At 56.4% G+C, this 25,786-nt stretch overlaps 9 protein-coding genes across 9 annotated transcripts; 5 read left to right on the forward strand and 4 right to left on the reverse strand.

Annotated features, from left to right (window-relative positions):
* Positions 1 to 3: 3 nt before the first annotated feature.
* P884DRAFT_255440 (uncharacterized protein) lies at positions 4 to 1,756 on the reverse strand. Its single transcript, XM_069440989.1, has one exon. The coding sequence runs from the start codon at positions 1,618 to 1,620 to the stop codon at positions 127 to 129; it is 1,494 nt and encodes a 497-aa protein (XP_069300534.1). The 5' UTR covers positions 1,621 to 1,756; the 3' UTR covers positions 4 to 126.
* Positions 1,757 to 4,436: 2,680 nt separating this feature from the next.
* P884DRAFT_275116 (uncharacterized protein) lies at positions 4,437 to 6,351 on the forward strand (the record flags this gene model as incomplete). The annotated part of the gene is made up of 4 exons (XM_069442806.1): positions 4,437 to 4,683; positions 4,960 to 5,119; positions 5,196 to 6,262; positions 6,320 to 6,351. 4 exons carry the CDS (start codon positions 4,437 to 4,439, stop codon positions 6,349 to 6,351), a joined length of 1,506 nt encoding a protein of 501 aa, XP_069300535.1.
* Positions 6,352 to 6,650: 299 nt separating this feature from the next.
* P884DRAFT_192361 (uncharacterized protein) lies at positions 6,651 to 8,020 on the forward strand (the record flags this gene model as incomplete). Its single annotated transcript, XM_069437670.1, has 2 exons — positions 6,651 to 6,775; positions 6,826 to 8,020. The coding sequence occupies 2 exons, from the start codon at positions 6,651 to 6,653 to the stop codon at positions 8,018 to 8,020; spliced, it is 1,320 nt and encodes a 439-aa protein (XP_069300536.1).
* A 3,134-nt stretch (positions 8,021 to 11,154) lies between these two features.
* On the forward strand, positions 11,155 to 13,402 carry P884DRAFT_289771 (uncharacterized protein). Its single transcript, XM_069444015.1, has 2 exons — positions 11,155 to 11,580; positions 11,672 to 13,402. The coding sequence occupies exons 1-2, from the start codon at positions 11,272 to 11,274 to the stop codon at positions 13,028 to 13,030; spliced, it is 1,668 nt and encodes a 555-aa protein (XP_069300537.1). The 5' UTR covers positions 11,155 to 11,271; the 3' UTR covers positions 13,031 to 13,402.
* A 426-nt stretch (positions 13,403 to 13,828) lies between these two features.
* On the reverse strand, positions 13,829 to 16,253 carry P884DRAFT_267133 (amino acid permease-domain-containing protein; the record flags this gene model as incomplete). Its single annotated transcript, XM_069442080.1, has 4 exons — positions 13,829 to 15,032; positions 15,146 to 15,355; positions 15,429 to 15,636; positions 15,776 to 16,253. The coding sequence occupies 4 exons, from the start codon at positions 16,251 to 16,253 to the stop codon at positions 13,829 to 13,831; spliced, it is 2,100 nt and encodes a 699-aa protein (XP_069300538.1).
* A 1,334-nt stretch (positions 16,254 to 17,587) lies between these two features.
* On the reverse strand, positions 17,588 to 20,116 carry P884DRAFT_297040 (glycoside hydrolase family 47 protein; the record flags this gene model as incomplete). Its single annotated transcript, XM_069444471.1, has 2 exons — positions 17,588 to 19,101; positions 19,195 to 20,116. 2 exons carry the CDS (start codon positions 20,114 to 20,116, stop codon positions 17,588 to 17,590), a joined length of 2,436 nt encoding a protein of 811 aa, XP_069300539.1.
* Positions 20,117 to 21,796: 1,680 nt separating this feature from the next.
* Positions 21,797 to 23,109, forward strand: P884DRAFT_78067 (uncharacterized protein). The gene is made up of 2 exons (XM_069446081.1): positions 21,797 to 22,381; positions 22,467 to 23,109. Exons 1-2 carry the CDS (start codon positions 22,016 to 22,018, stop codon positions 22,794 to 22,796), a joined length of 696 nt encoding a protein of 231 aa, XP_069300540.1. The 5' UTR covers positions 21,797 to 22,015; the 3' UTR covers positions 22,797 to 23,109.
* Positions 23,095 to 23,754, reverse strand: P884DRAFT_192877 (uncharacterized protein; the record flags this gene model as incomplete). Its single annotated transcript, XM_069437711.1, has 2 exons — positions 23,095 to 23,415; positions 23,473 to 23,754. The coding sequence occupies 2 exons, from the start codon at positions 23,752 to 23,754 to the stop codon at positions 23,095 to 23,097; spliced, it is 603 nt and encodes a 200-aa protein (XP_069300541.1).
* A 499-nt stretch (positions 23,755 to 24,253) lies between these two features.
* P884DRAFT_192422 (WD40-repeat-containing domain protein) lies at positions 24,254 to 25,484 on the forward strand (the record flags this gene model as incomplete). Its single annotated transcript, XM_069437674.1, has 2 exons — positions 24,254 to 25,307; positions 25,444 to 25,484. 2 exons carry the CDS (start codon positions 24,254 to 24,256, stop codon positions 25,482 to 25,484), a joined length of 1,095 nt encoding a protein of 364 aa, XP_069300542.1.
* Between the last annotated feature and the right edge of the window lie 302 nt (positions 25,485 to 25,786).

Below are 25,786 nucleotides of genomic sequence, written 5' to 3' on the forward strand. Positions count from 1 at the left end.
GGGGGGGGAGGGGGGAAATAGTGAGGGCGGTATAGAAACAGCAAACCGTCGTAACCGCCGAGAAAGCGGAGAGCAGACGCGGATGCCGACACGCAGCTTTATTGAATACAACAATAGGGAGACGGCTTATCCACCGGCGGCTAGCTTATCGAACATGGCCCAGTCGATCTCCTCGAGCACCTTGCGATGAGACTTCTCCACGGCCGCGGGCTTATTCGCCTCGAACCAAAACGCCCACACGCTCTTTGCGTCGACTACCCGCATGCCCCGGCTGCTGACCAAGCCCACATGCTGGACGGCCTGCTCGCGCAGCGCGAACCTCTTGAAGCCCGTGGCGTCGCAGTACTCCTCGATCATGGAGTCCGTCTGGCCCCGCTCTCGCTTCCGGAGGTTCTTGATCAGGGCGGGCAGGGCGGGCCGGTGGAAGACGAGGGCTTGGGTGCAGCATGCGTTGTTGTCCATGGGCGCGACGCCCGCCGCCAGCGCGGAGTCGGGCGGGCCGAACGGGACGTTGTGGTGGAGGCTGTAGCCCGGCAGCGGGAGGTTGTGCTTGCCCGCCATGAAGGCGAGGGCCGTGAAGCCGGGGGCGACGACCAGCGAGACGACGGCGATGGTGGCCCAGTCGAGCCGCAGCCGGGGCCCGCAGCCCGCGAGGCGCAGGAGCACGAGGACGAGGGCGGAGCCGGCGGCGGCCGTGACCAGAGTGAGCGGCAGGTGGTTGTACCACCAGTCGTGCTCGGCGGCCCAGCCGAGGTGCGTCTCGGTGTAGAACAGGCGCATGTACAGCCAGTCCTTGTCCCCCTCGGCCTTCTTGTGGTCGCGCACGAGGTACTGCAGCCCCCGCAGGGTGCGCGCGGCCCAGTCGGCCGAGAAGATGATGTCGTCCTCGAACACGGCGACGAAGGGCGCGTCGGTGTCCTTGAGGCAGCGCTCGAGGAGGTACAGGTAGTCGAAATTGCCCTTGAGCTGCACGTCGCGCTCTTCCTCGGCCTTGCGCAGCCCGGCCCGCTCCAGGTCCGTCAGGCCTCGGTACCCGGACGCGTCGTCGATCAGGGCGTCCACCCACGGGGCCTTCCAATCCGGGTGCTGCGCGGGGTCCGTGTTGGCGAAGAGCAGCTTGACGTGAATGGCGGCGCGCTCGCGCGGGTCGAGGCCGGCCAGCATCGATCCCACGGCGTCGGCCAGGTACTGGCGGGCGACAGAGCCGTCGCGTCGGACGGTCGCGAAGGCGGCGCACACGGCCGGGGAGGGGCCCGCCTTGGGCCGTGGTTTGGGCGCAGTAGCTCCATCAGCGTTGGTCTTGCCGGCGCCGCCGTGGGCCTCCGTGTCGGCGGTATCGGTAACCTCGGCGCTGACTTGTTGGAGAAAGGCGCGGGCTTCGGCCTGGCGAGCGGCCGAGTAGTCGAGGTCGTAGACGCCTTCGGAGCGGAAGTAGGCGCTGTGGGGGTCGCGCCACAGGAAGAGGCGGCCGTAGGTGAAGGCGAGCAGCCAGAGGAAGCCGCAGACGAGCAGGGCGCGCGCGGCCGGGAACGACAGGATTCGCAGCGGGAGGCTGACGAGCCCCCGGCGGAGCTTGGTCATGGCGCCGCCGCCGACATGGCCATGGCACCTTCGAAGCATGCTGCGGTGGGGGCGCGTCGGCGAGAATGCCCGCCCCTGCAATAACTTAGTTAACGTTATCTTCTCTCTGACGCCACGGAGGCTGCCAGCCGATGTCCTTGCCAAGTCGAGCTCCTCCTAGACGGGAAAGACCCGCTGCGTAAACAGAACGCCGTTTAATTTTTTTGAGTGGAGCTGTGGTGAATCAGGGGCACAGAGGGGCGGAGACCGGTCTCTTAAAACGGGAACGCCAAGCCTCCCGAGCGTTCGACAAGGGAAGGATTGCGCAAGCCAGCAGGGTCGTCCTAGCCTGTCAGGCAGGGTTCTTTCTGGTTTTAGTAACGCTAACGTCAATCATACCCATGTCGGCCACATACCAAATTCGGCCACCAAATCTCCACCAATTTTAGCCCCTAAACGTACACCACCAAGCTGTTAACATCGCAAGCCAGTTTACCATAAATTCCTCTTTTCTTACAATATTCGAAGTCTACTTTATCTTTTTAACGATGGCTAACTCAAATCTTGATCAGGAAGGCCGTATCTAAGCCGTAATCCAAGCGCTCGAACGGAAAGATATCCCTAGTATTCGACAAGCCGCTATCCTCTTTGGAATACCCCGATCAACACTTGCAGACCGTCTTTCTGGTCGGCATAAGAGTATTTAAGCTTCTAGAGAGCCAAAATAACGCCTGTCAAACGTAGAAGAAGCTTCCCTTATTCGAACCATCTACTAACTTGATGCCTAGGGCTAGCTAATGTCTATCTTGGCTATTAAGAATCTAGCTAGCTAACTCCTCCTTGCGAAGAAGGATACAAAACCTCTTAGAAAGTGCTAGTATTCTAACTTCCTTGTACGTTATCTAGAGGTTCGAACGTGACGCTCTTGTATACTAGATTAGTCCTAGAAAGATGCCCTCGATCACTAGACTCTAGAGCGGTGGTTTGAACTGTTCTAGACTACCTGGCTTATATATAATATTGCCGATGACGATATCTATAATATAGATAAGAAGGGCTATATAAAGGGTATTAGGGATACTCTAATTATTATTATACCTTATATAAAGGTATAGAAGCTAACCTCTATTTAGCCTAGTAATCGTAAATAGGTCTTAATTATCGAGTATATTAATACTAATAACTATGTTTTACCTCTATTTGTTATCTTTAAAGGTACTTAAATTTAGAAGTTATAGATTCCTTAAGATCTTAACCTATATATTATTATTCGAGTTAGTCTAAATAGCTAGATTAATTATAATATTATAATAGAATAGATTAGGTACTTTAAATAATATATAGTACCTCGAATAGCTAGTTAGAACCATCTTTTTCTTTTAGATAGCTATATAAGTTATATATTACTATAGTTCATTAAATTCTATACCTCCTATAATATTATCCTCCTCTACTTACTACTATACTTAACCTATATATTATAACCCCTAGACATTAGTATCTTCGGCCCTCTAGTATAGTAATATTACTAACTTATTATAGAAACCGCTCTCTTTAGTATAATATAAATTAATAACTACTAGTTCCTTAAAATCTACTCCTAGGTATATAAAATGATATAGAAGAACATTACTAGTATATAGAGAGGGGCTAGGCTAATACCATTTAACCTAGCAAAGGTTCTAGACCTCTATAAGTTATCTATTATACCATCTAACAAGGGCAATACAGATATACCAGAAAAGGAGGCGTCTTTCTATTCCAATAGTAAAGAGATACTCTTTTAGTTTGACGGCCTTATAGAAGAACTATCTAGAGTTTGTAACAGCCCATTAAAGAAGGCAATTACCTATCTGAAATAGGACTTTCTAACCTTATAAGCAAATAACGTTATACTAAATATTCTAAACTAGGAGCTTATTAAGAGGAGGACTAATAGTCGGAAAAAGAGTACTAAGAAGTACTTTAGTAAGGCATATATACTTACTATTATAGCTATCTAGGAAAAGATGGATAAGAGAGCTATAAAGGAGGAGGAAGAACAGCGGCAAAAGGCACGGTATATGGCATTACGGGGGAAGGTAGGCTTTGTAAAGCTGGTATGGAAGGAGATGCCTGTAGATTACTCTATATTTGACTGACTCTGGGAGTGTTGGCTTGCGAATAGCTTCAATTGACTATGTCCTTGTTGGTGTTGTGAGCTGTATATTACCCCTGAATTTGGTGGAGATTTGGTGGCCGAATTTGGTATGTGGCCGACATGGGTATGATTGACGTTACCGTACTGCGTGTATGTACCTTCATTACGCGTTCGAGATGATACGGTTAGTGTATTTCCTTCGCACTTGCCTGATTGCGGTATTATTCATAGGTTAGGTATTGAGGTAAGGTCAGATATGTAATGCAATGTATGGAACGCATGTACGGACTACATACACATGTGTACGTCATGCTCCCTCCTGCCCTACGGAGTACTTTACTTTAGTTTGGAGGAGAATCCGAGGCTCTAAGCCATCTTCCAAACGCAACCTTCAACCGTTAGTTTCTGGCGACATGCATTTCGAGAATATTGGCGCCCAGGCAGTGTAGGGCATGGGCTAGCTGCACTAGAGGCGAACGTACCCAAGCGCAACTTCCAGGGCACCACCCGCTTCCATGGTGACTTCCTTGGTCTTGGAAACCGGTGCAAGCGACTACCTAGAGAGCGTGCAACTGCCACCGCGGATTCAAAAGATCTTGGGTTGCCTGGTTCAGCCTGGAAGTGCCGAGAGCACTCGCTCTGCACCACCGCCTTGCCCAAATTCCTCGGCAGCCAACCTGCACCCACTGGGTAACGTTACCTAGTTACTGGGAAGCGCCCTCGCTGCGCCATCGCCATGGCCAGCCCTATCGGGTACCTCATCCATCCAGACCCCTCGTCACAGCCGCAGAAACCGGCTTCACACACGCTCCCGGGCATCACCAATGCCCACAGTCCCCTCGCTGTTACCTCGAGCCCGGCGTCGGCCTCTAGGTTTCCGACTACGTCCTTAGCCTCCAGCGTGCCGGAGCAACGAGGTGCTCGAAACCTACCCGGTGATCACAACCGAACACAACCTCTCTACCAATGCGCAGATTGTCTTCGTAGGTTACCTCATCAACGTTAACCCCCTCTTTTCTTTTCTTTTCTTTTCTTTTTTTTTTTTTTTGCCCAGCTGACCCAGATCTTCCAGGTCGCTATTCTCGCCCCGAGCATCTCCAGGTGAGCAGACTCCGTCAAAGGATAAGCAATTGTTCCCGACTCGACTGATTGCTGACCACAACCAGAGACACATTGCATCCCACACGCTTGGAAAGCGCTTCGCCTGTGATGCGGGTCACTCTCCACCATCGTCACAATATCCCCCCGACTAACTCTAGGACAGGTGTGTTCCAAGGCATTCGCCCGAGCCGACCTCCTCAAGCGCCACCGTGCCAACCATCAGGATGGCAATGGCAGTAAACGCAGGCGCATCAACTCGGTTCCATCGGCGAGCCGGGTAGGACAGGCCTGTACCGCTTGCGCAAAGGCGAGGGTGAAGTGCGAAGAAGTCAAACCGCAAGTCCTCCCTCCCCGTCTGGATTGCACTAGTACCCTTGCTGACCAGCCAGTTCAGATGCACGCGCTGCAAGAACCGCGGGCTGGCCTGCGAGATCCCTGGGTCAGAGGACACGGCTGCGTACATGGCCCATCTCTCCGCAAACCGCGTGGGGCACACCGAGTCGACCCCTGAATCGTGCTGTTCTGTCTCGTCTAGCCTCGGGCAGGCAGGAGATCCGATCCCCGTAGGCTCGACCTCCTTTCCATATGTCCAATCTGCTAGTCCCGAGGACGGCAAAGATGGTACTGGTGCCCCTGCGTACGCTGGGTACGATAAAGGTGCTGAATTCCACACTGCGGAAGCGCCCTTCGGTCCGACATCTCAGCGCAACTTTGGCAGCATCCGATCCCATCCCGGCGGCGATCTGCAGTATGTCGGGCAGGAAGAGGCAGCCAGGGCTCAATTCCCGGACTTCCTACGCGACGTCTTGTACGACCAGTCTTTGGGCAGCCCCATCAAATCATCAGAATCGCAGGGGCCAATGTTGGACTTCTATGACGATGTCAACCTCGATTTTAATGAGTTCGATTTCAACATGCTCAACCACTGGATACCCGACCCTCCCTCAGATATGTCGACACAGGTGGCCAACCCAGAGGACCCCGTCGGCATGACCGAGATGCGCTCGACGTTGGCCAAGATTTGGACCGAGTCTCCGTGGAGATGGACGCCAGGAACGACAGACAGCCGCTTCACTGAGCAACCGAACCTGCCTCTTCCCTCCGGCGACGCAAACAGCACCAAGATTCACGAGAATCGAGCAGCGGGAAGACGTGTGGCCAAGGAAGCGCTCCGCCCCTCGTGCAGGGATAAGATTCTCGCCATCGTCTTGAGTACCTGTCGCGAAACCAGCATGGCGAACCGCGTCGCGTCGTCCTTCCCGGCAACTGATACCATTGATTCGTGGATCAACATCTTCTTGGCTGCCCACATGTGTCAAGTCTCGTCGTGGATTCACTACGGCTCCTTCTCACTCAATAGTCAGTGGCCAGAGTGGCTCGCCGTCGCTGCCGCCTCCGGTGCTGTCCTGACCGCCGTACCCGCTTTTCGCCGATTTGGTCTTGCCCTGCAGGAGGCGATACGTGAGTCTTCGCAGCGAATCCATAGGTGCGGTAGCAGCGGTTGACTGACTGGAACAGGCACTGCTATCCCGGAGAGGGTAAGTCACTAGCTAGCCGAACTTGAAGCGAGCTGAAAGTTCCTAATCATCGTGTCTTCAGTTTGAGGAAAATAACAGGTCCATCACCGAGATCAGCAAAGTTCAAGCCTTGGTGCTGCTTCAGGACGTCGGGCTCTGGAGCGGCAATAGGCGGAAAATGGAGATTGCCGAGTGTCGTAAGACTCCTCGCAAACGGCCTTCCTGGAATTAGCTAACTTGGGTACCAGATTTGACGATACCGATCGCGGTAAGACGCGATTCCATCTCCGCCTCTCTCTCCGGTTTGTGCTAAGCTGACCCCCCCTTCGAAGATGATGCGCTACAGGGGAAGGTTTGGGAGGTCAGCCTACCCAGACATCGTCATCCACCCGTCGGACAAGGGCCAGGTGCTGGAAGAGAAGTGGAAGAAGTGGCATCAGCTCGAGTCTTGGAAGAGGTACATTGAGAGTTCCCTCCCACTCTCCCCGGCGTCTCTAACTTTCCCAGACTCATTTTCCACGCCTATTTGCGCGACGCCCAGGTGTCCATGACGCAGCTCAACAATCCCTCCATGTCCTACGCCGAATTGACCCTCCCCCTGCCCTACTCCAGGGATCTCTGGTTTGCACGGAGTGCGGAGGAGTTCAAGGCTCGGTATATTGAGCTGGGTGCCAACAGCGCCCGCCCACCGTGCCTCGGGGATCTTTTTCGTGACGTCAACGCTCTCTCCAACCACATCCCCCGCCTCGACATGCCGTTTGCGATATTAATCTTCCTCCACGCTTTCTGGTCCCTCATCTGGGAATACCGCCAACTTGCATCTATATATGGCGCCTCGGTTACCGCCAACGCACACTCGAACACAACCTCCCTCCTCCTCGACTCACGTCGCGCCGAGCTGACCACGCAACTGAAATCTTTCCATCAGCACCTTCAGATTTACAGGACCACGCATCCAACGCTACTACGAGACTTTTTCCCTCTTCTCTTACTCCTCTTCCACTTCCTTCTCTTTAATCTGCACGCCCCACTCCCCGACCTCCAGCTCTTCTCCGGAAAGGAGGGAGAGGACCAGGCCCGCCGCGTCTACCCCGCCCTACGTGGCTGGGCGAGCTCTGCAGATGCCAGGCGGGCCATGTGGCATGCAGCGCAGGTATTGAAGGCCGCGAGAGCGTTTCCCAAGGGAACCCTCCAAGATTTTTGGGGCGTCGCGGTCTGCCATGCAGTGCTGGGGGTCTGGGGATGGGGGATCGTGAATAGGGCTTCTCCAACCACCTCTTCTTCTTCTACCCGCAGTTCTTCCTCTGCTTCAGGACGAGTAAAGGGAGGAGAGAATGGCAGTGAGCAATGGCAAGCAGGAGGAGAGGATGAGAGCAATGTGGTGTACCTGGACGGGGAGGACGAGTCGGGGGAGCCGATGCAGGACGCTGCCGTATGGGCTTGGATTGAGCACGGGCAGGGGAGGCCGGCCATTCACGGGTTGCAACAGAAGCAGCAGCAGCAGCAGCAACTGCATGGCGATGGTCAACGGAGGGTGCAGCCGTGCTTGTTCGAGGATTCCCGGGCATGCGCGGGTATCGCGCAGGGGATTCTGCGGGCGAACTTTGCGGGCGTGTGCGACCCCTTGCCGACAATGACGGAAAACATCATTGTCGTGCTGAAACAGTTGGAAAAGGCCGCGTCGGTAGTCGGGATGGGGTGACGGTAAGGGTTAGTGTCGTTAGACAGCCCTTGATTTTCTGTATATTCGACAATGCCATGGCTGTATGTCTGATGGCTAATTAGCAATACCATTGTAAATATCTGCCCCCCCCCCCCCATTTTTTTTTTCCTCCCGGGGATCTACGTCCTTATCTCTCGCTATGTCCCGTTTCCGACCTGGGATCTTAAGTATCGCATCCGGCTTCGATGTCTATGTTCTTATATCTATTTCCGCCGTTAACCGTGACTAGACATTAAATTTTGTAACTAGTTTCTGATATGTTCGGACTAACTTCCCCGTAGTGTCCCATTGCATCATTCCAAAAGATAACGCCTGTCTTGACATTCCTCGTGTGGGAATACTCACCCCGCTCTCTTTTTTTCCCATGAGCAAATAAGGAATAATGTCCCAAGTTAAAAACAGTCCACCGTCTCTCGCTCAGCTAACTTTTGGGAGGTTGGGGGGAAACCATCCCCACGATGGCTCGTCATCACCCACCACAATCCTCGATCCTCCTCCTCAGAAACCGCTCTATCACCGGTCTGACAGGGCCGTTCCCCTCGCCGACCTTGTCCAGCGCCCCCCGAAGAAGGTCGTTGACCTCCCTCGCCAACCTCGCATCCGCTCCCTCCGAGCCGCACGGACAGCGGCAGCAGGAGCACGAGCAAGCGCATCCCCCCGCCGCCGCTGCCGCTGCCGGTATTACCGTCGCTGCTCTTGTCGCGATGGCTTTCCGACTCTTCTTCCTCCTGCTCCCGCTCCTGCTCCGACTCCTGCTCCTGCTCCTGCTCCTACCACTACTCTCGCCACCGGCACCGCTGCCGCTGCCGCTGCCGCTGCCGCTTCTCTCTCTTGTCCGGGGGGCGGCGGCACAGCCGGCGGTGGCGAGCCCGCGCCTGAGGGCGAGGACGTCGGCGTCGGAGCGGCGGAGTTCGCAGGCGCGGTTGGCGGGGTAGTGGAGGGTGACGAGGTACGACCGGGAGCGCTCGGTGGTGGTGGTGGTGGTGGTCTGTACGTGCGTGGACCGGGGGATGTGGAGGATCCCGTTGTAGGTGTCGTGGTTCTTGCGGGTGTGCAGTTGCGGCCTGCGGCACGGGGTCCGGATCGCGAGCGCGGCTGCTTCTGATGTAGGTGGTGGTGGTGGTGGTGGTGGAGGAGGAGGAGGAGGAGGAGAAGGAGGCGGTGGTGGTGGTTCATTGAGGAGCATCCTGGGCCTACTAACTAAGAGGCCGTGCTTGCTTTTTCTTCTTCTGCTTCTTCTTCTTCTGCTTCTTCTTCTTCTGCTTCTTCTTCTTCTGCTTCTTCTTCTTCTGCTTCTTCTTCTTCTGCTTCTTTCTCTTGTTATTCTCCTCGTGCGCCTCGCGCCAATGGAGTGAGGATGATGGTGGGGAAACTCGCGGTTTGGTCAGTCGGTATGACCCTGAAGGAACAGATTTCCGTCTCGTAAATGGTAAGACACGGATGAGAGCAATACTGTCACGAACTAGGAGCGCGAAGAGGAAACGGGGTTGATATACTTGTAGGTATACAAAAGCAGGAGATGGAGACAGACATATGAGCATGTCTGACCAAGAGACAGAACTTCAGAGACAGAGAGAGAGACGAGGAGATGGACAGCTTCCGTCTTGAGTCGATGCCGCTCTGCTACGGCTGCCGTACCCCTGACAGACGTTAAGATTACGACGACTTGGCCGGAAGCGAAACGGGATGCATGTTAATCGACGTGTATACTGGCTGCTTTATCTGAAACAAGGTTTCTCAGTCCGACTGACATGATGTACGTAACGAATCCGTACCCAGCCCTGTTTGTCCGTGCCACCCAGGCAAGGCGTACATGTGCACTCTCCCATTCCGACCGCCTGGTTCAGGCGATCCGCGGATCCAGTCTGGGGCAGCCTAAGACAAGCATGCCCTCGTCTAGTATGGTTATTCTTTTCCCGGACGGCTACCTACCATTTAGAGCGAGCCGCACATACGAAGGTGACGTTTTTTTCATATGCGGCTGCGTTTGACGAAGGTGCTCTCGGTCGGCTCTGGGATTTTTTTGTGTTTTTTTTTTTTTTTTCACGTACAGCGGCAGGTGCATGTACTGCTTGCTGCGGCCGTCCTAAATGCACGAGAATTAATCTGTTGACCCGTGTATGTGCTCTATAGCGCTTTCGCAGTTTGTGAACAAGTCTTTGGTGCCAGGGTGTGTGCGATGTGTGGTGGTATGTATGTACAAACATTCTGCCAATTCTGGTGACAGAGGCCAAGACCATCTTCCTACCCTAACTAGTTGGCTGAACCCCTGCTTTTGCGGTGAGCGGCGGCATGGGGTGGCTCATCCTGAAACAGAACGGTTTGCGGGGCTTTGATCCGCAATGCGAAATGGCCCCACCAGGATCGAGAGAAAGTTGACTGCAGCCTGCACTGCGCCCAGTCTGGTACACCTGCATTAGTTCAGGCAGTTGATTCTTCCCATTCTTGCAGCGTGTAATCCGTAATCCGTACAATACTGTACACAGCATGTAGCTGTTCCTTATACTAGACCGCCCTTCCTCTTTCAGCTGGCGGGGTTAACTTTGATGAAAGCAGTGACGTCGACTTGAAGGCGTACCAGCTCCTCCATCCCGCACTTTGAAGTACATACAAGTACAAGTACGTCTCAGGCTTGTGTAAACCTACTTGACTAAACCAAAACCTCCACGTCTACGTAACGCGCCGGAGCAACACAGAAGCATAGGATTGCCGGCTGCTTCCGGGCGGTGGTTGTGCTGTTGATTCACTTGTCAACAACACACGATCATTGGTTGCTTGCCGCCTGCTATGTATAGAGTGTTTATATAGTATAGTTATATTTGTCTGGATGTATGTAGTTTGTAAACAAGACCAACCTGGATACGGCGGGCCAGTCCTTTGTTTAAGGAGGCGCGAGTGAGGGCCTGCTACATGTACAGATTAGTTAGTCCGTAAACAAGGCAAAAGTGCAACTTCAACCGGCCTTCTGGACCTGCCAAGCCAGGGAAGAGATGCATCGCGTTGACCCCTTCCCCGTGCATTCGACCCTTCATCCCGGCCGCCGCTGCAACCAGGGGACCCGCTCTCGTTTTCGGCCTGTTCCTACCGGCTTCTTCGCACCCTTCTTGCCCAGATTTCTTTTCTTCGTTTCTTCGACCAAGCGTGCCCGTCCTGTTTCGCTCGGGAGCCGTTCCTGTCACAGTTGCAGCCGACTTCCCGCAAGAGAAAAACATAAACCCCCTTCTTCCACCATGGCGCTGCAGGCCGCTTACAAGCAGTTCCTGGCCTCGCCAAACTCGTCGGCGCTCGCCGACAATGCGTCGCTGCACTACGTCACCACCACCACCAGCTTCGCCGGCGCGACTGACATCATCAAACACTTGTCCTCGGTGCGCAACAAGATCAAGAAGCTCAAGCAGGACCCCCTCTTCGCCATCGAGAACCAGCATGCTCTCGCCCTCGAGGTCGACACGACGCTCGAGTTTGTCACCAGCGGCGGCCCTTACCTTCCGGGACTGGACGACAACTTCCTGGCCGACCGCACCGTTCACATCGCCGTGGTGAGTATACAGAATCGCAAACGGCTATATTCCGCATCCGGCTTGGACCACGCTGCTGGTTTCGCTAACACGCGCCGCGCCTCCCCTGCAGACCCACATCGTGACGTTCAATGACGACGGCAAGATCACACAGATCCGCCAGAGCTGGGACCAGGGCGCCCTTCTGAAGCAGCTCGAGGTCATTGGGAGGTCCGGCGCCAACTGGCCGATCCGCGACAGCAAGGAGCAGATCAACCTCATCGCCAAATGCGCCAAGGGAGACGGCGCTGCGGCCGCTCCCGCCGACGCGCAGCCCACCCGCTCGCGCGGCAGCACCAACGCGATGCGCGACCCGCATGCGTCCTTCGACTTGTTCGCCCCGCGCGAGGAGCTCGAGAGCAACCCCGAGGCCGTCGTCTCGCCCTATGCGGGCAGGAGACCCCGCCAGCGCTCCTTCACCGAGATCCTGGGCGACGAGCCCGTCGAGGACCCCGCCTCTCCCAGCAGCGGCCGCGAGCGCTCGCAGTCCCCGAGCAAGGCCATTGCGCCCAAGATTGGCGCGGGCAAGCACTTCACGCCAATGCGCATCTTCGATGCCGACGAGAACGATAACCCCCCTGCCGAGACTCCCGAGCGCAAGCCGTCAGAACGGGTCGTGCGCCCGGACCCCAAGAAGTACCAGCACTTTGAGTTTGACGACGGCTCCGAGAACCCAGAACCTCCCGCTCCCAAGCCCGCCACCAAGCCGGGCCCGGAGAGGAAGAGCATCCATGGGAGCAGCTGGTCGTTTGACGACTTCACGACCCCGCAGAAGCCCGTGGCCCTCCGCGGAGGCCATCGCGCCCGCGACATCCGCCACTGGGGGCCCGACAACGAGCTTCTCGAGAACACGCCTGCTCCGAACGCGCAGGCAGCTAAGCCCCGTCGGGACGCCGAGGCTCACTTCGAGCTGATCGACGACGGCCCGGAGCGCGAGGTGCCCCGCAACACCAACCGGGCGCCCCGCGGCGCCATGCACAACGAGGGCCTGCACCTCTACGATAACCGGCTGCACCCCGAAGACGGTGCCCCGCCCGAGACCGCCCCGGCCCCGCTCGGCAAGATCACCAACCTCAAGGACCGCCACAAGGATTTCGAGCCGCACTTTGAAATGACGGACGAGTCGCCTCACCACGCCGCGCCCCCCGAGCCCGCCAAGCTGCCCGAGGACCGCAAGAAGGCGGTGCGCATGATGGAGAGCAGCTGGACGCCGTACGACGAGTCGCCCCTGTCGCGCAAGGAGAACGACGACCCCAATGCCAAGCGTCCGGCCACCGAGCGGGGCATCGCCATCGCCGGCGACGGCATGGGCAGCAGGAAGGGCACCACCCGCGGCTGGCTCCACGGCGAGGACGACGAGGAGCCTCTGCCGACCGCCAGGAAGGGTGTTCGCGGCCCGCCGACCAAGTCGGACAACTTTTGGGATTTCTGAATAAGTAAGACGCGCTCTTCCTCCTCTTCTTTTCCAAAGACTTGTCGGAAACAAACAAAAAAAAAACACAAAAAAGACCCGGCCGCGCCCTCTGCTCAAGATTGCAGGACAGAGTGCCAGGATGGCCACTGATGAGTGACGTTGATGTTCTGCCCTTGTGCAGATAGTATTTTCTTTTCTTTTTATTATTCTGATTGCTAGAGTGATCAGGTTGGCGGGTAGCCTTTTTTGTTGGTCTATGAGGCTGTGTATGTATTACCAAACACCAATTTGAGTTTGGGGACCAGCGGAGCTGTTGGCAGGTCGGTGCTGGGGGAAATATGTGGTGCTGATTTTAGTTTCGTAGCGTGCCAATATACGGGCTGCCACTGTATCTATTCCCCCCCCCCCCCCCCCTTTTTTTTTTTTTTTTTTTTTTTTTTTTTTTTTTTTTTTTTTTCTTTTTTTTTTTTTTTTTTCCTCCCCAGTACTGCGGTGTTGAGCAATCATGCCCAGCAGACTACTGCGTGTTTACTCTATTCTCGTCACTTTCACTGTAGGTTAACCAAGTCAAATGTCAAGTAAGCCAGCCACCAACCACCTTGAGGACTATTTTCACGCTTCAAAGCTTCGTTCGAAGACGTAGCCCGGGGTATATATACATAATCACACGTATCAAAGCCATATATATCAAGCTTGCCACCTGCCCTCGAGTTTCCAAAAGAGAATACAACATCGGGGAAATGATTCATCAACATCCCCTTCCCCTTCTCCCCAAAAAAAAAAAGCAAAGAAAAGAAAGGCCCACGCAAAGTCCAACTAACACAAGAATCTGTACAGCCTCTTCCACCTGGGCATCGCCCGCCTCTCGTCGAGCTCTCGCGAGATCAGGATGGGCAGGTTGAACTCCCTCCTGCCCGTGTCGACGTCCATCTCGTCGATGCGGACGATCCGGGTGCGGTACCAGAGCTTGTACGCAATGTAGAAGGCGAAGACGATGGGCGCACACAGGTACTGCAAGAAAAAGTTTTGTGCCACGTCCTTGGGCGAGTCGAGGGCCACGGCCGCGGCGTCGCCCGTCGCCACCAGCTGGCCGCCGTCTCCGCCGGTAGCGCCCAGGGTCTGCGCCTTGTTGGAGGACGATGCGGCGGAGGAGGAGGAGGAGGAGGAGGGGGAGGGGGAGGAGGAGGGTGAGACCGGGTGTGGGAGGGGCCAGGCGGCGGTCCAGAACTGGGCCAGCAGGACGAGCACGTTGAGGATCAGGCCGAGCCAGGAGCCGGCGACGCCGACCTGCGAGCGGAAGGCGAGCTCGCCGAGGCTCCTCCCCTTGGCCCGCCAGGCCTTGCGGAAGCGGATGTGGGCCAGGCAGATGGAGCCCCAGGTGAAGACGGACGACAGGCCCGAGACGGCGAGCAGCCAGTTGAGCACGTCCGGCTCCTGGTCCAGGTCGGCCAGGTAGCCCAGCAGGCCGACGGCCGAGGCGACCAGGATGGCCACCAGCGGGCGCCCGCGGCGGTCCACGTAGCCCAGGATGGCGGGCGCCTGCCGCTGGTCGGCCAGCGCGGCCAGCGTGCGCGACGACCCGAAGACGGCGCTGTTGCCGACCGAGATGACGGCGATCAGCACGACGCTGTTCATGACGCCGGGCAGGACGGCGATGCCGGCCGACTCGATGGCGATGACGAAGGGCGAGGCGGACGTGTCGGCGGCCGACTTGGCGCCCAGCAGGCGCGGGTGCGAGTGCGGCACCAACAGGCCGATGAGGGTCAGCGAGGCGACGTAGAAGAGCGTGATACGCCAGAAGACCTGCTTGATAGCCGTCGGAAGCGACCGGCGCGGATTGGCCGTCTCGGCGGCGGCCAGCCCGACCAGCTCCGTGCCTGTAAAGGCGAAGGCCGCCGTCACAAAGACAGCGCAGAGGCCCTTGAAACCGTTGTTGAAGGCGCCCGGGTCGTGCCAGTACCGCCCGCCGATGTAGCCATCGTCGGGGAAGCCGCCGATGTTGATGACTATGCCGAGCAGGCTAGTTGACGGATATTAGCAACGGCTATACGTTGCCTTGGGATAGGCATGGGAGGAAAAGGGGGAAGAGGGGGGCCCGGGGGGGGGGGGGGGGAGCACAGGTAACAAACTCACATGAAACCGATGATGGCGGTGATCTTGACGATGGCAAAGACGAACTCGGCTTCACCGTAGCCTTTAACACCAAAGAGGTTGATAACGACGATGGCGAAGAGAAAGATGGTGATAAAGATGGACGGATTGAGATTCCTGTTCCAGTAGCCAACGGTAATGGAGGCGGCGATGATCTCGAGCGGAAGAACTACCAGCCACTGCAGGGCGTAACTGTAATCAGGAAAACGTTAAAACAACTTGCCCCAAGCATGTTCTCCCCTGTTGATTCGAAGGGGCAACTCACTTCCATCCCATGGTGAACCCCCATGCCGGGTCGAGGAAGCGAGTCGAGTAGGCCGAAAAGGAGCCGGCCACGGGGAAGGTCACGGCGAGCTCGCCTAGGGCTTGGATGGTGCAGTACAGCATGCAGCCGATAAAGAGGTACGCGATGAGGACAGAGGCAGGGCCGCCGGTATTGAGCGCTTTTCCACTCGCGACAAACAACCCGGTGCCTTGTCGAGCCGCCGGTTAGCACGGTCTTATGCCTGCATGACAACAAGACAAAAACCACAGCCAACACCATCAAACCCTCCCCTTCCTCGTCTTCGTTTCCTGTTCGCCGAGGGTAGGGGGAGGGGCGAGAACACCTACCGATCGAACCTCCGATAGCGATCATCTGCAGATGTCGCCCTTTCAACTCCCTCGACAATAGGGTGTTTGCGGTCCCGACGTTCGCAGCGTGCAGATCAAAGTAGTGCCCGCGGCCGCGGACGCGGCCGCGCGGAAACCCACCTCTCTCGTCTTCTTCTTCCTCTTCTTCCTCCCCATCCTCCCGTCCCCCCTGGAGATCACCCGGCCGCCGCTGACGACTACGGTGCCTCCTACCTCCCTGTGCCGCCGCCGCCGTTGTATTCAACACAGACGGGGGCGTGACGTGCAGGCCGGGGTCGCGGCGGAACGAGTCCAGCCAGCGGCGGAAGGGGTGCACCGCTTCTTCTTCCTCTTCGTCTACTACTCCGCTGCGACCCCCAAAGGAGGACGGGCCCCGCATGCTCAGGATGCTGCTCTGGCCCAGAGAATCTTCCTTGGCCCGCAGGTTGGCCATCTCGAGGTCGCGCGAGAAGTGCATCGTTGGCTCCTTTCCCCTACTTAATGCGTTTGGGGGTTTAGGGGTTAGGTTCAACTAGAATTAGGTCTGGATCTTTTGTCGTCTAACTTGGCTGCTTCTGAGCCGCCTAGCTACGTCCGCAGGCCTGAGATGGGATTGAAGCTAGCCGTATTCATATATTGCGATGGTCTCTCGACCGCTTTCCTCCAGCGGGATCCGGACGATCGGTATCGGTGATAGAAGTGGGCTTATTCAGCTTTTTGTTTCGACAAAGTCGTGCTCGAGGGCGCACGCGCGGACGGCTCATGGCTTCCTGGCGCCAACCGTGCCGAGCCTCGAGTTCTGGTGAGCTGTGTAAGGCGACGAGTCGGGCAGGGCCAGTCCGCTGCGAGTCAGGAAAAAATGGTGGTCGTCTTGAGAGAGAGTTAAAGAGGGGAGTGATGGTCGGCTTATCAGCGGACGCCCTGCCTCCACATCCATTGGCATCCAGGGCAACTCCACTCCTTGCGGCTGGATTGGCTGCCGGTGGGCCGGTTCGGTGTCGAGTGCAAATTGAGCAGACCTGCATTGGGGTCGTCGTGTGGGGTTGAGCTCTAAAACGCGTTGTGTGCCCAGTTCTTAGGTGACCTGACCAAACCCCTTGTACTTGAGCTGACCAAACCCCCTGTTAAGCGAGCTCGCTTAAGCTGACCTGACCAGACCAAAACTTCAAATTTTTTAGACTGGTCAGGTCAACTTCATCCCTCCCCACAATTCTTAAAGAATATAATTAAATGCTTTATAATGAATTCTAAATCAATTTAATAAAACTATAAAGATTAGTTATTAGATTTTATTACTTTTAAAATTAATATATTTAAAAAGTCTTTTAAAACTAGTTTAGAACTGGTTCAGAATTAATTTAGAATTACTTTAGAACTAAATTAAAACTAATTAAAAAGTAATTAGAATTAATTCTAAAATAAAGCTCTAAAAATAGTAAATTATATATATTAGGTAAGATTATATAATCTATAATAAAATTAATTTAGAATCGATTTAGAATTAATTCCCTATTTTTTAGAATATTGGTCAGGTCAGCTTAAGCGAGCTTAAGCGAGCTCGCTTAACAGGGGGTTTGGTCAGCTCAAGTACAAGGGGTTTGGTCAGGTCACCTATATACACTTGTGTGCCAGGGGTTGCGTCTCGGGACATCGCCCAATTGACGTCAGCCCTCCTTCCCCCTCCTTCCTCCCCCCCCTTTCTCCCTGTTTCCGAGGTCTTCAATTCGATTCATATACATTCGCTGCAAGACTGTGTACAGGTAAGGCAATAAATATGTACTCATCTTTGACATGACACACATAATCAGTCACTTATTCGATGATCCTCCCTTCCTTATCCCTCGGCTTTCGCTGCCACCCGGTCGAGAATAACGGCCCCATGTCAAAGCGCGGGAACGGGTGCGCCTCGGTGTTGAGCACAATCTTATCCAGCGGCAACAGGTCGTTGGGCGAGAACAGCAGGTAGAAATACTTGAGCGTCTCGGCCAGCCAGAAGCTCTCCATGTTGTCCCTCGTGACGGGCGGGATCTTGTTGGCGTTGGACAGGCTCGTGAACCCGCCGTCGTCGGCGACGGCCGTGTAGTTCATGAAGCTCTTGAACATCTCCCACCCCCACTCGCGGTACTTGATGTCGCCCGTGATGCGCCACATGTAGAACAAGCTCTCGGCCGTCTCGGGCCGCTGCAGGTTGTGGCTGTCGAACGGGCGGACCTCGAAGTCCTTGCGCCACTCCGCATCCGGGGACGGGTCGAACTCGTCGGGCGCCTTGTGCGGGGCCGACTCGGGCAGGGGAGGGTTGTCGATCTTGAAGTAGGTGATCTCGGCGGCGAGGCCCGTCGCCATGAACTTGTACATGCCCCAGCAGGTGTGCATCAGCTCGCGCGCGAGCTGCATGTCGGCCTCGTCTTGCTCGGTCCAGGTGGGTAGCTTCCTCGCTTCCCGTTCGGTGAGCCCGCCCGTCACCGCCAGCGCGATGGTGCCCGGAAGGAAGCAGACGAGGTGGTCCATCTTGGGCGAGAGGTCGCCGCCCAAGCCGCCGGGCCGCTCACCGACGATGGTGAACCGGGACGGCTCCGTGTAGGTGATGAGGTGCTTCCTGACGCCCTGCAGCGCCTCCCGCCACATCTCCTGATAGACGGGTTCCTGCTTGTTGGTCTGCAGGTACTGCTTGATCAGGTATTCGTAGTACGAGTCGCCGCGGCTGCCGAGCCGGATGTTCTCGCCCTGGAACTTGCCCGTTGTGGCGTAGATGAAGATGGGTACCAGGCCGTCCTTCGCGCCATTGTCGTCCACCAGTTTCATGACCCTCTCCGCCTTGTCCCAATACTCCTTCTCGCCGGTCAGCTTGGCGAGGTACTTGAACTCCAGCTGCAGAGTTGTCGTCTCGGCTGTTGATGACGCCCCTAGGTCAGCATGGGACACGATACCCTTGTACTTTGCCAGATTGACGCTGGCGTAGGGGACCCCGGACGGCGAGTCGAAGGCGGCCATCAAGCGGTCCGCCAGGTCCTTTGCCTTCTCCAGGTAGAGATCCTCCCCGGGCTGCCCTGGGTCGTCGTCTGATATTGGGGCCATATCTGGATACTCGGTCGAGAGGTAGTGCGCCGACAGCAAGCCGCCCAGCATGCGAATGGTCGTCTCAAACGTGTTGACGTCCTGGTCCTGATCCCACGTCAGGGATCTGGACAACCACTCACGCGCGTGCGTCAGCCGGCTGGTCATGTTCATGATCATCAACGTGTCGAGCGAGTCGATGATGATCCACCCCAACCCCTTGGGCGCCATCTGCCGGCCCGTCTTTGACTCGGGATGGAACTCGTCATAGCCTACAGCCAACGAACCATCGACGTCAGCAACTTCACTCAACAACCTTTCCCTCAGAAAAGAGAGGAGAGAGGGAAAGAGGGATGAAAACCCACCCCAAGCATATCGCTCGTAAGCATCCCAACTCAACTCCATCGCCTCCACCACTCTCTCCCGCCGCTTCGCCCACTCGGCCGCGTTCGCTTCCCCGCCCGTCTCCTGCGCCAGCCACCCGGACCAACTAAGACCTCCGCCAACCCGTGCCTGCGGTCCCGCGAACAAGCCCGTCCACCACGCCAGCCCGGCCACGACCAGCAAGAGGAGGGCGCAGGTCCGCTTCCTCCGGTACAGCGGCCGCCTCCAGGCATAGGAGCCGCCGCCCCGTCCGGGCGGGTACATGTACGGCTTGTCCTTGTACATGGGCAGGCCGGCGCGGCTGCCGGGGGAGAGGAAGCCCTGGACGTTGCCTACGAGGGAAGATCGCTGGCGGTTCCTGGAGGAGGCGGCCCAGAGTTGGTCTTCGAGCTGGCGCTGCGGGCTGGAGAATGAGGGTACATTCTTGGGGATGGCGAACGACATGTCCTGTTCTTGGGCCTGCCCACGCTCGGTCTTGGGCGCTAGTTCTTGTTGTGATGGGGAGTCCGCAGGGGCCCTCGCGGGGTGGGTGGGCCGGGCGCGTTCGCGGCGGTGATGCTCCCGGGCTTTAGCTTCGACTTTGGGTTCGACTTTGGGTTCGACTTCGGGCTTGGCTTCGGGGCCGGGCTCGAGGTGGGCCGCTTTCTCGAGGTCGAGGTCGAGGTCGAGGGTGGTGGCGGCCGCCTCGGTGAAGGCCTGTTGTGCCGAGTGGACAGCCTCGCTGGCCTTGTCGCGGAGGTCGGCGGCTGCGGACTGGGTTGCGGTGGCGGCGGCCCGGATGATGTGTTGCAGCGGAGAGGCGCTGCTGTATTGGAGATTGTAGTTCCTGTTGGCCTTCCAGGTCGCGATGGGGGGCCGGTTCAAGGTGCCGTTGCGGAGGTTGAAGGGATCGCGAACGTTCATTGAAATGCTGCTGCAGCCGGCTGGCAGAGCATGGCGGTGGTCACCACCGCGTCAAAAGGAATTCAGAAGAAGGGGAAAATATAAATTGGCAGGCTATCCGTATGCTGCCCCTAGTTTTTTTGTTTTGGGGGGGGGGGGGGAGAGAGAGAGGGATGTTGCCAGCAAATTCACGAGCAGTTACATATGTACATACATACATACGGAGTACAGAATACGTGGAGGGTTCTGACAGCGTTGCACCGGCAGGCACAGTGCAGATCTGTCCCGTGCACCCAAGAAGGTTGCCAAAAGTCCGGCCCGTGCCGTTTTGGGGCGCACGGATCAGCGGCACCGGACAAACAAGGAAGGTCTGTGTCAATCTGTACTCCGACCTCTCTATTTCCATATTCTATTCGCTATATTTGACAGCTCGAAAATAGAATCAAGCCAAACACCTGACTGCCCAATTTAAGTAACTTGAGAAATACTTGGTTAATTACAAATTGGCGGTGATCGATAAAATGAGTGTTCTTTATCTAGCAGACATGCCACATGGTGAAGTGCAAGTTTGCGGTTTGTTACGAGGCCGCGAAGAGAAGTACCGAACCTCGCTCCTGCTTCCTTGCCCTCATGGGAATATGTTCCGAGCTTTATACAATTAGTTCACGTCACTCAGAAAGAACCATCAATCCTCTAGAACGGAGACTACGGGCAACAGGCATTCTCGGGGCTCGCCAGTGATGGGTGACTGCATGCTCCACCGATTCGCTCTCCTCTCAGAGTTAACGACGGTGAAGGCTGGATTGATGTTAGGGCTATAGTCGTACTGTTGCCTCGTGACTGGTCATTGTAGGATATCCAGAGATCCGAACAGCCTCCAAACTTGCTCGCCAGGTGGTTGGAGTGCTATTCCACGTCATTGGAACCGTTGTCCAGCAAGACATACCCATTGGTCTGGGGTGATATGGAGCGGTGCGGCTCAGACGATATCCCAGATTAGGGACAGTGAGGTCTCGTTAGTCCATTCGGCCTGAGATTGGAGAGGTACCTGGGCAAGTCGTAAATGATTCCGTCTGCAAGGCACGGTTGAGCGGTCAGAAGAGGCGCTAGCTCTCAAATTGTACATACATAAACCAGCACCACACAACCCACTCTATATTACCTCCGTAGTCTTGGGTTCTCCAAATACTTTGGCTCAATCACCGCCATCTCCTCCATTGATGTGTGGGTCTGAGGATTGACTTCTCAGCCTTGAGGAGCTAGAATAGTTTGGATAGCAGTATAAGAATCAAGGATCCCGATGCTCACTCAGGCTAACAACTGGGGGCCAATGCTTCCTTTGTTCTGGGGTCTCCTAGTCCTGTTCCCTCTTCGTGGCTCCTCTAGTCTCTGCCTAGATTTACTGTTGTTACCAAGACACCCTGGATCCTATCTGTCACATTGCCGAACCACCTGTCACAAAGGAATTTACGAAGTATGTGCCTGGATACCTAGGTAGGTAGTACTATAGTAGCATGACGTCTGGGGGGGGCAGTGGGTGCTTTCTCGCGGCTCTCACTAGTTAAGTGGAACTTGTCTGCTGTGCGCCGAGTTCGATTGGGTTAGCTAGTGTGTGTTACGTAAGCCTCTCCTCGGGCATCCATCTCACACAGCATAATGTGGTGGTGGGCTGCGTTACATACACGAGCATGGAAAGAGCAGGCCCGAGTGCGCAAATGATAACGATGAAGATGAGATAACTCAGGCCATGCGGTGACCCAAGGGCTATTTTTTTGCCAACTCTTCCTTTCAAGGCTGTCGTCTGATCTCAACTTCCGTGATCTCTCAACATTTTCCTCGGAAGTAGATTGACCTAGGCCCGACCTCTCAAATAATCGCCCTCCTTTACTTCATTATTTTTGGTCGGTGGTGAACTCGACTATGACAAACCGGATAGATTCCAACATGCAACAACAAAGACACCTCGCCTCCTCCGAATTCCGCTCCTACCCGTACCTCACCCCAGAGGAGTTCACCGAGGTCTGCCACCACCTCGAGAGGCGCTACTGCCAGGCCCGCCTCGGCGTCCAACGGCGACGATGGATGCTGGACACCTTCCGGGCGTTCAACACGGCCGACTTCACCTTCGGCCCGGAGTACGGCACTTACCTCGTGATCCGGAGGCCACTGGACGCCGTCCGGGACGACGAGGGGCTGTCGAGCTGCATGGGTGCGTTCTCTCTGGGCGAGGAAACGGGGGGCGAGGACGAGGACGGCGAGATGATGGAGGCCGAGGAAGCCGATCAAGTACGCTGCACTAGGACAATCGGGTGATGTCCCACCGTGTATGGCTCGGGGAGAGAAAGAGAAAAAGAGTCTTAACGCTCTGCAGGTAAACCACGTCCAGCTGGACGACAGGGACTACCTCCCCCACGGTGTTCGACCGAGACCGCGCGTCCGATATGAAATCATTCTGCACCCGACATACCAGGTGCCCTGCCTCTGGTTCAACCTCCAGGACCTACCCGCTGACGAGGACCCCTTGAACATCGACACAGTGTTCAGGTGGTTAGTGCCGGACGAGTACAAGGCGCCACTGCGGGCTAGCGTGGGGAGAATTGGTGGAATCTCGCTTGACGTGCGTCGCCCAACCCTCCCCCTTCGCTTCCCTTCTTATATTTGTGATTTGCCATGTCTTGATGAGCTAGATACTGGCTGTTAACCGGCATTCCGCATGATGGCCTAGACTAACACGAACCATTTTTTTTTCTCTCTCTCCATCCTGCAGAGCCACCCCTTCACTGGCATGCCGTCTTTCTTCATCCATCCTTGTCTCATCGGCGAGGCCATGGAGAAAATCGACTGCTCCAAGGAGAACTACCTTATGGTATGGCTCGGCTTGGTCGGAGGCTGTGTCGGGTTGTGGGTGCCCCCGGAGATGGCGATGGTAGCCCCACCCGTCGAGATGGCGCCGCGCAGCTCTCATTCATAGGTTCTAGCTGGCTAGCATGGCAAGGGTATCATTCGTCGTCGCTCTCTTCCTCCATCGCCACGTCCTGGTCGCTCTCCTCCCCTTGCTCCTCCTCCTTGTCCTCCTCTCTCGGCCGCTTGACTCCGCGACTCTCGGTGGCTGCGGCATCCGTCATAGGCTGGTCGCCGCCGGACGGCTTGGACGGGAGGCTGGGCGCTGTTGTGGTGGGGGCGCCAGGTACGGGGGCATTGAAGATGCTCTGTTGGAGGTCGGTCACTTCAACTCGGGCTGCGGATGATGCCGCGGGGATCTTGAAAGTGCCGTCGAGCTTTGCGATGATATTGGACTTTGACTTGGCGTACGATATTTTCTGCTCATGTTAGCGATGCTGCCTTGCGGTCTTGAAGAAGAGAAGAGAAATGCTCACCATCTCGCGCCCAAAGAATTCGAAACCGTTCAGTGCTCTCATCGCCTGGGTTGCTGTTTGGATGTCCTTGTACACGATGTGTGCCTGACCGCGCATCTTCATCGTCTTGAGCGCAACCACGTCCAGAACGGAGCCGTACGTGGAAAACAGCATGTAGAGCGCGGTCCGCAGGTCTTCCTTTTGGATCTTGGCCGACGGGAGGTTCGTGACGTAGAGGGTTTGATTTGGCGGCACCGAGGCCACCTTTGCTGGCAGTCCCGGCGGAGGCGCGCGCGCAGCCATTGTCGTATATGCTCTGATGCTCCTCTATTCTGTCTAAAGGGGCTTGGTTTTATGGGGTTCTCGCCAATTGTGCATACAAGGCGCAACGCTGTTGAGGTGTTGGTTCGATGTCGTTGTCCCGTCGCGTGTTCTCTCAAGTAATTTTGAGATGCGCTGCTCAAAAACTGGAGACCGAGAGACCAACCAAGGTTCCGCTCCTCCACAGCAACACCGGTTTTTTTGGAGGGAGGGGGGGGGGGGGGGTAGATTTAGGCGAGCGAGACAGGGGAGTTTGGGGGAGGGAGAAGGGGGTCGGGGGGGGCTGACCCCACCAGCAGCTGTTCCCCCACTGCGTCAACGTCAGCGACTTGCTTAACAGGACTCCAAAAGTTCCCTCTTCCAAATACTTACATCTCACAAACCAGCACCGAAACCTTCCCCCCCCCCCACTTTCCCAACATCCGAGCGGACAGCGGTAGTAGAGAGCTACTCCTATCGCAATACCGACCTACGACCAGAGATGGCGGCGCCCGAGGTCCATCACCTGTTCCACAACCCGATTGCCGACCACTCGTTCTCGGCCGATCGTCAGACGCTCGCGGTTGCGCGCGACACGACGGTCGAGCTCTACTGCAAGGCCGGCAACGCGTTCAAGCTCAAGGACGAGCTCAAGGGCCACGACAAGACGGTGACCAGCATCGACATCGCCCCCAACTCGGGCCGCATCGTGTCGTGCTCGCAGGACCGCAACGCGCTGGTCTGGGAGCCGACCCCGCAGGGCTACAAGCCGACCCTCGTCCTGCTGCGCATCAACCGCGCCGCCACCTTTGTCCGCTGGTCGCCGTCCGAGACCAAGTTCGCCGTCGGCTCGGGAGACCGCCTCATCGCCGTCTGCTACTTTGAGGAGGAGAACGACTGGTGGGTCTCGAAGCACCTCAAGAAGCCGATCCGCAGCACCGTCACCACCCTCGCCTGGCACCCCAACTCGGTCCTCCTCGCCGCCGGCTCGACCGACGCCCACGCCCGCGTCCTCTCCAGCTTCATCAAGGGCGTCGACGCCCGCCCCGAGCCCACCGCCTGGGGCGAGCGCCTCCCCTTCAACACCGTCTGCGGCGAGTACATGAACAACTCGGCCGGATGGGTCCACTCCGTCGCCTTCTCCCCCAGCGGCGACGCCCTGGCCTTTGCCGCCCACGACAGCAGCATCACCGTCGTCTACCCGAGCGCCCCCGAGCAGCCCCCCAGGGCGGTCATCAGCATCAACACGCAGCTGCTGCCCTTCATGAGCCTGCTCTGGAACGGCGAGGCCGAGATCATCGCCGCCGGCTACGACTGCGAGGCCTTCCGCTTCAACGGCGGCATCGACGGCTGGCAGCTGACCGGCGCCATCGAGGCCAAGGGGCGGCCCGCCGGCCTGGGCAGCCAGCGCGAAGAGTCGGCCCTGAACATGTTCAGGCAGATGGATCTCAAGGGCAAGGTCAAGGACGACACGCAGCTGAAGACGACTCATCAGAACACCATCACAATCATTCGTCCGTACGAGACGGCTGGGGGCTCGGTGCGCAAGTTTAGCTGTAAGTCATCTTTCTCCTCCTCCTCCTCCTCCTCCTCCTCCTCCTCCTCCCTGTTTTATTTATTTCTTTATTTGTTTACTTTTTGTTTTCCATTTTCACCCTTCGGCTTTTGTGTTCCGCAACTGACTAGATCCAGCGAGCGGTGTCGATGGGCGCGTTGTCATCTGGACGGTGTAAATATACGTTCTTAGAAGCCGCGCCTGTAAAATCAAAATCGTATTTCTGCTGGTCTGTGACACCACTTTGAACTCGCTCTTGTCATTCTCGGGGTGAATCGAGAGTCAATAGCGTCATTCCGACTGGCAGTGCAGGGCCTGCCGGGGACTTCCCTCCACTCCTTGTCTACAAGTGTTATTTGAAGGGCAGGTTTGCGAACGATGGATTGGTCTGCTCCAGCACTCAGGGAGTTGCGTGATTGAGAGTAAAAGAAGATGAAGTTCCTGCGATTGTTGGACCGCTCTCAGTCGCTCAGCAGTCTT

The sequence above is a fragment of the Thermothelomyces heterothallicus genome (assembly GCF_042370625.1).
Source record: "Thermothelomyces heterothallicus CBS 202.75 unplaced genomic scaffold P884_scaffold_3, whole genome shotgun sequence".
NCBI lineage: Eukaryota > Fungi > Ascomycota > Sordariomycetes > Sordariales > Chaetomiaceae > Thermothelomyces > Thermothelomyces heterothallicus.

Bases quoted from the DNA above. Each gene is read 5' to 3' on its own strand.
- P884DRAFT_255440 (XM_069440989.1), bottom strand. From the start codon at position 1,620: ATGCTTCGAAGGTGCCATGGCCATGTCGGCGGCGGCGCCATGACCAAG.
- P884DRAFT_289771 (XM_069444015.1), top strand. From the start codon at position 11,272: ATGGCGCTGCAGGCCGCTTACAAGCAGTTCCTGGCCTCGCCAAACTCG. The intron at 11,581-11,671 runs GTGAGTATACAG...CCTCCCCTGCAG, and splicing joins GCACCGTTCACATCGCCGTG to ACCCACATCGTGACGTTCAA.
- P884DRAFT_78067 (XM_069446081.1), top strand. From the start codon at position 22,016: ATGACAAACCGGATAGATTCCAACATGCAACAACAAAGACACCTCGCC. The intron at 22,382-22,466 runs GTACGCTGCACT...AACGCTCTGCAG, and splicing joins AGGCCGAGGAAGCCGATCAA to GTAAACCACGTCCAGCTGGA.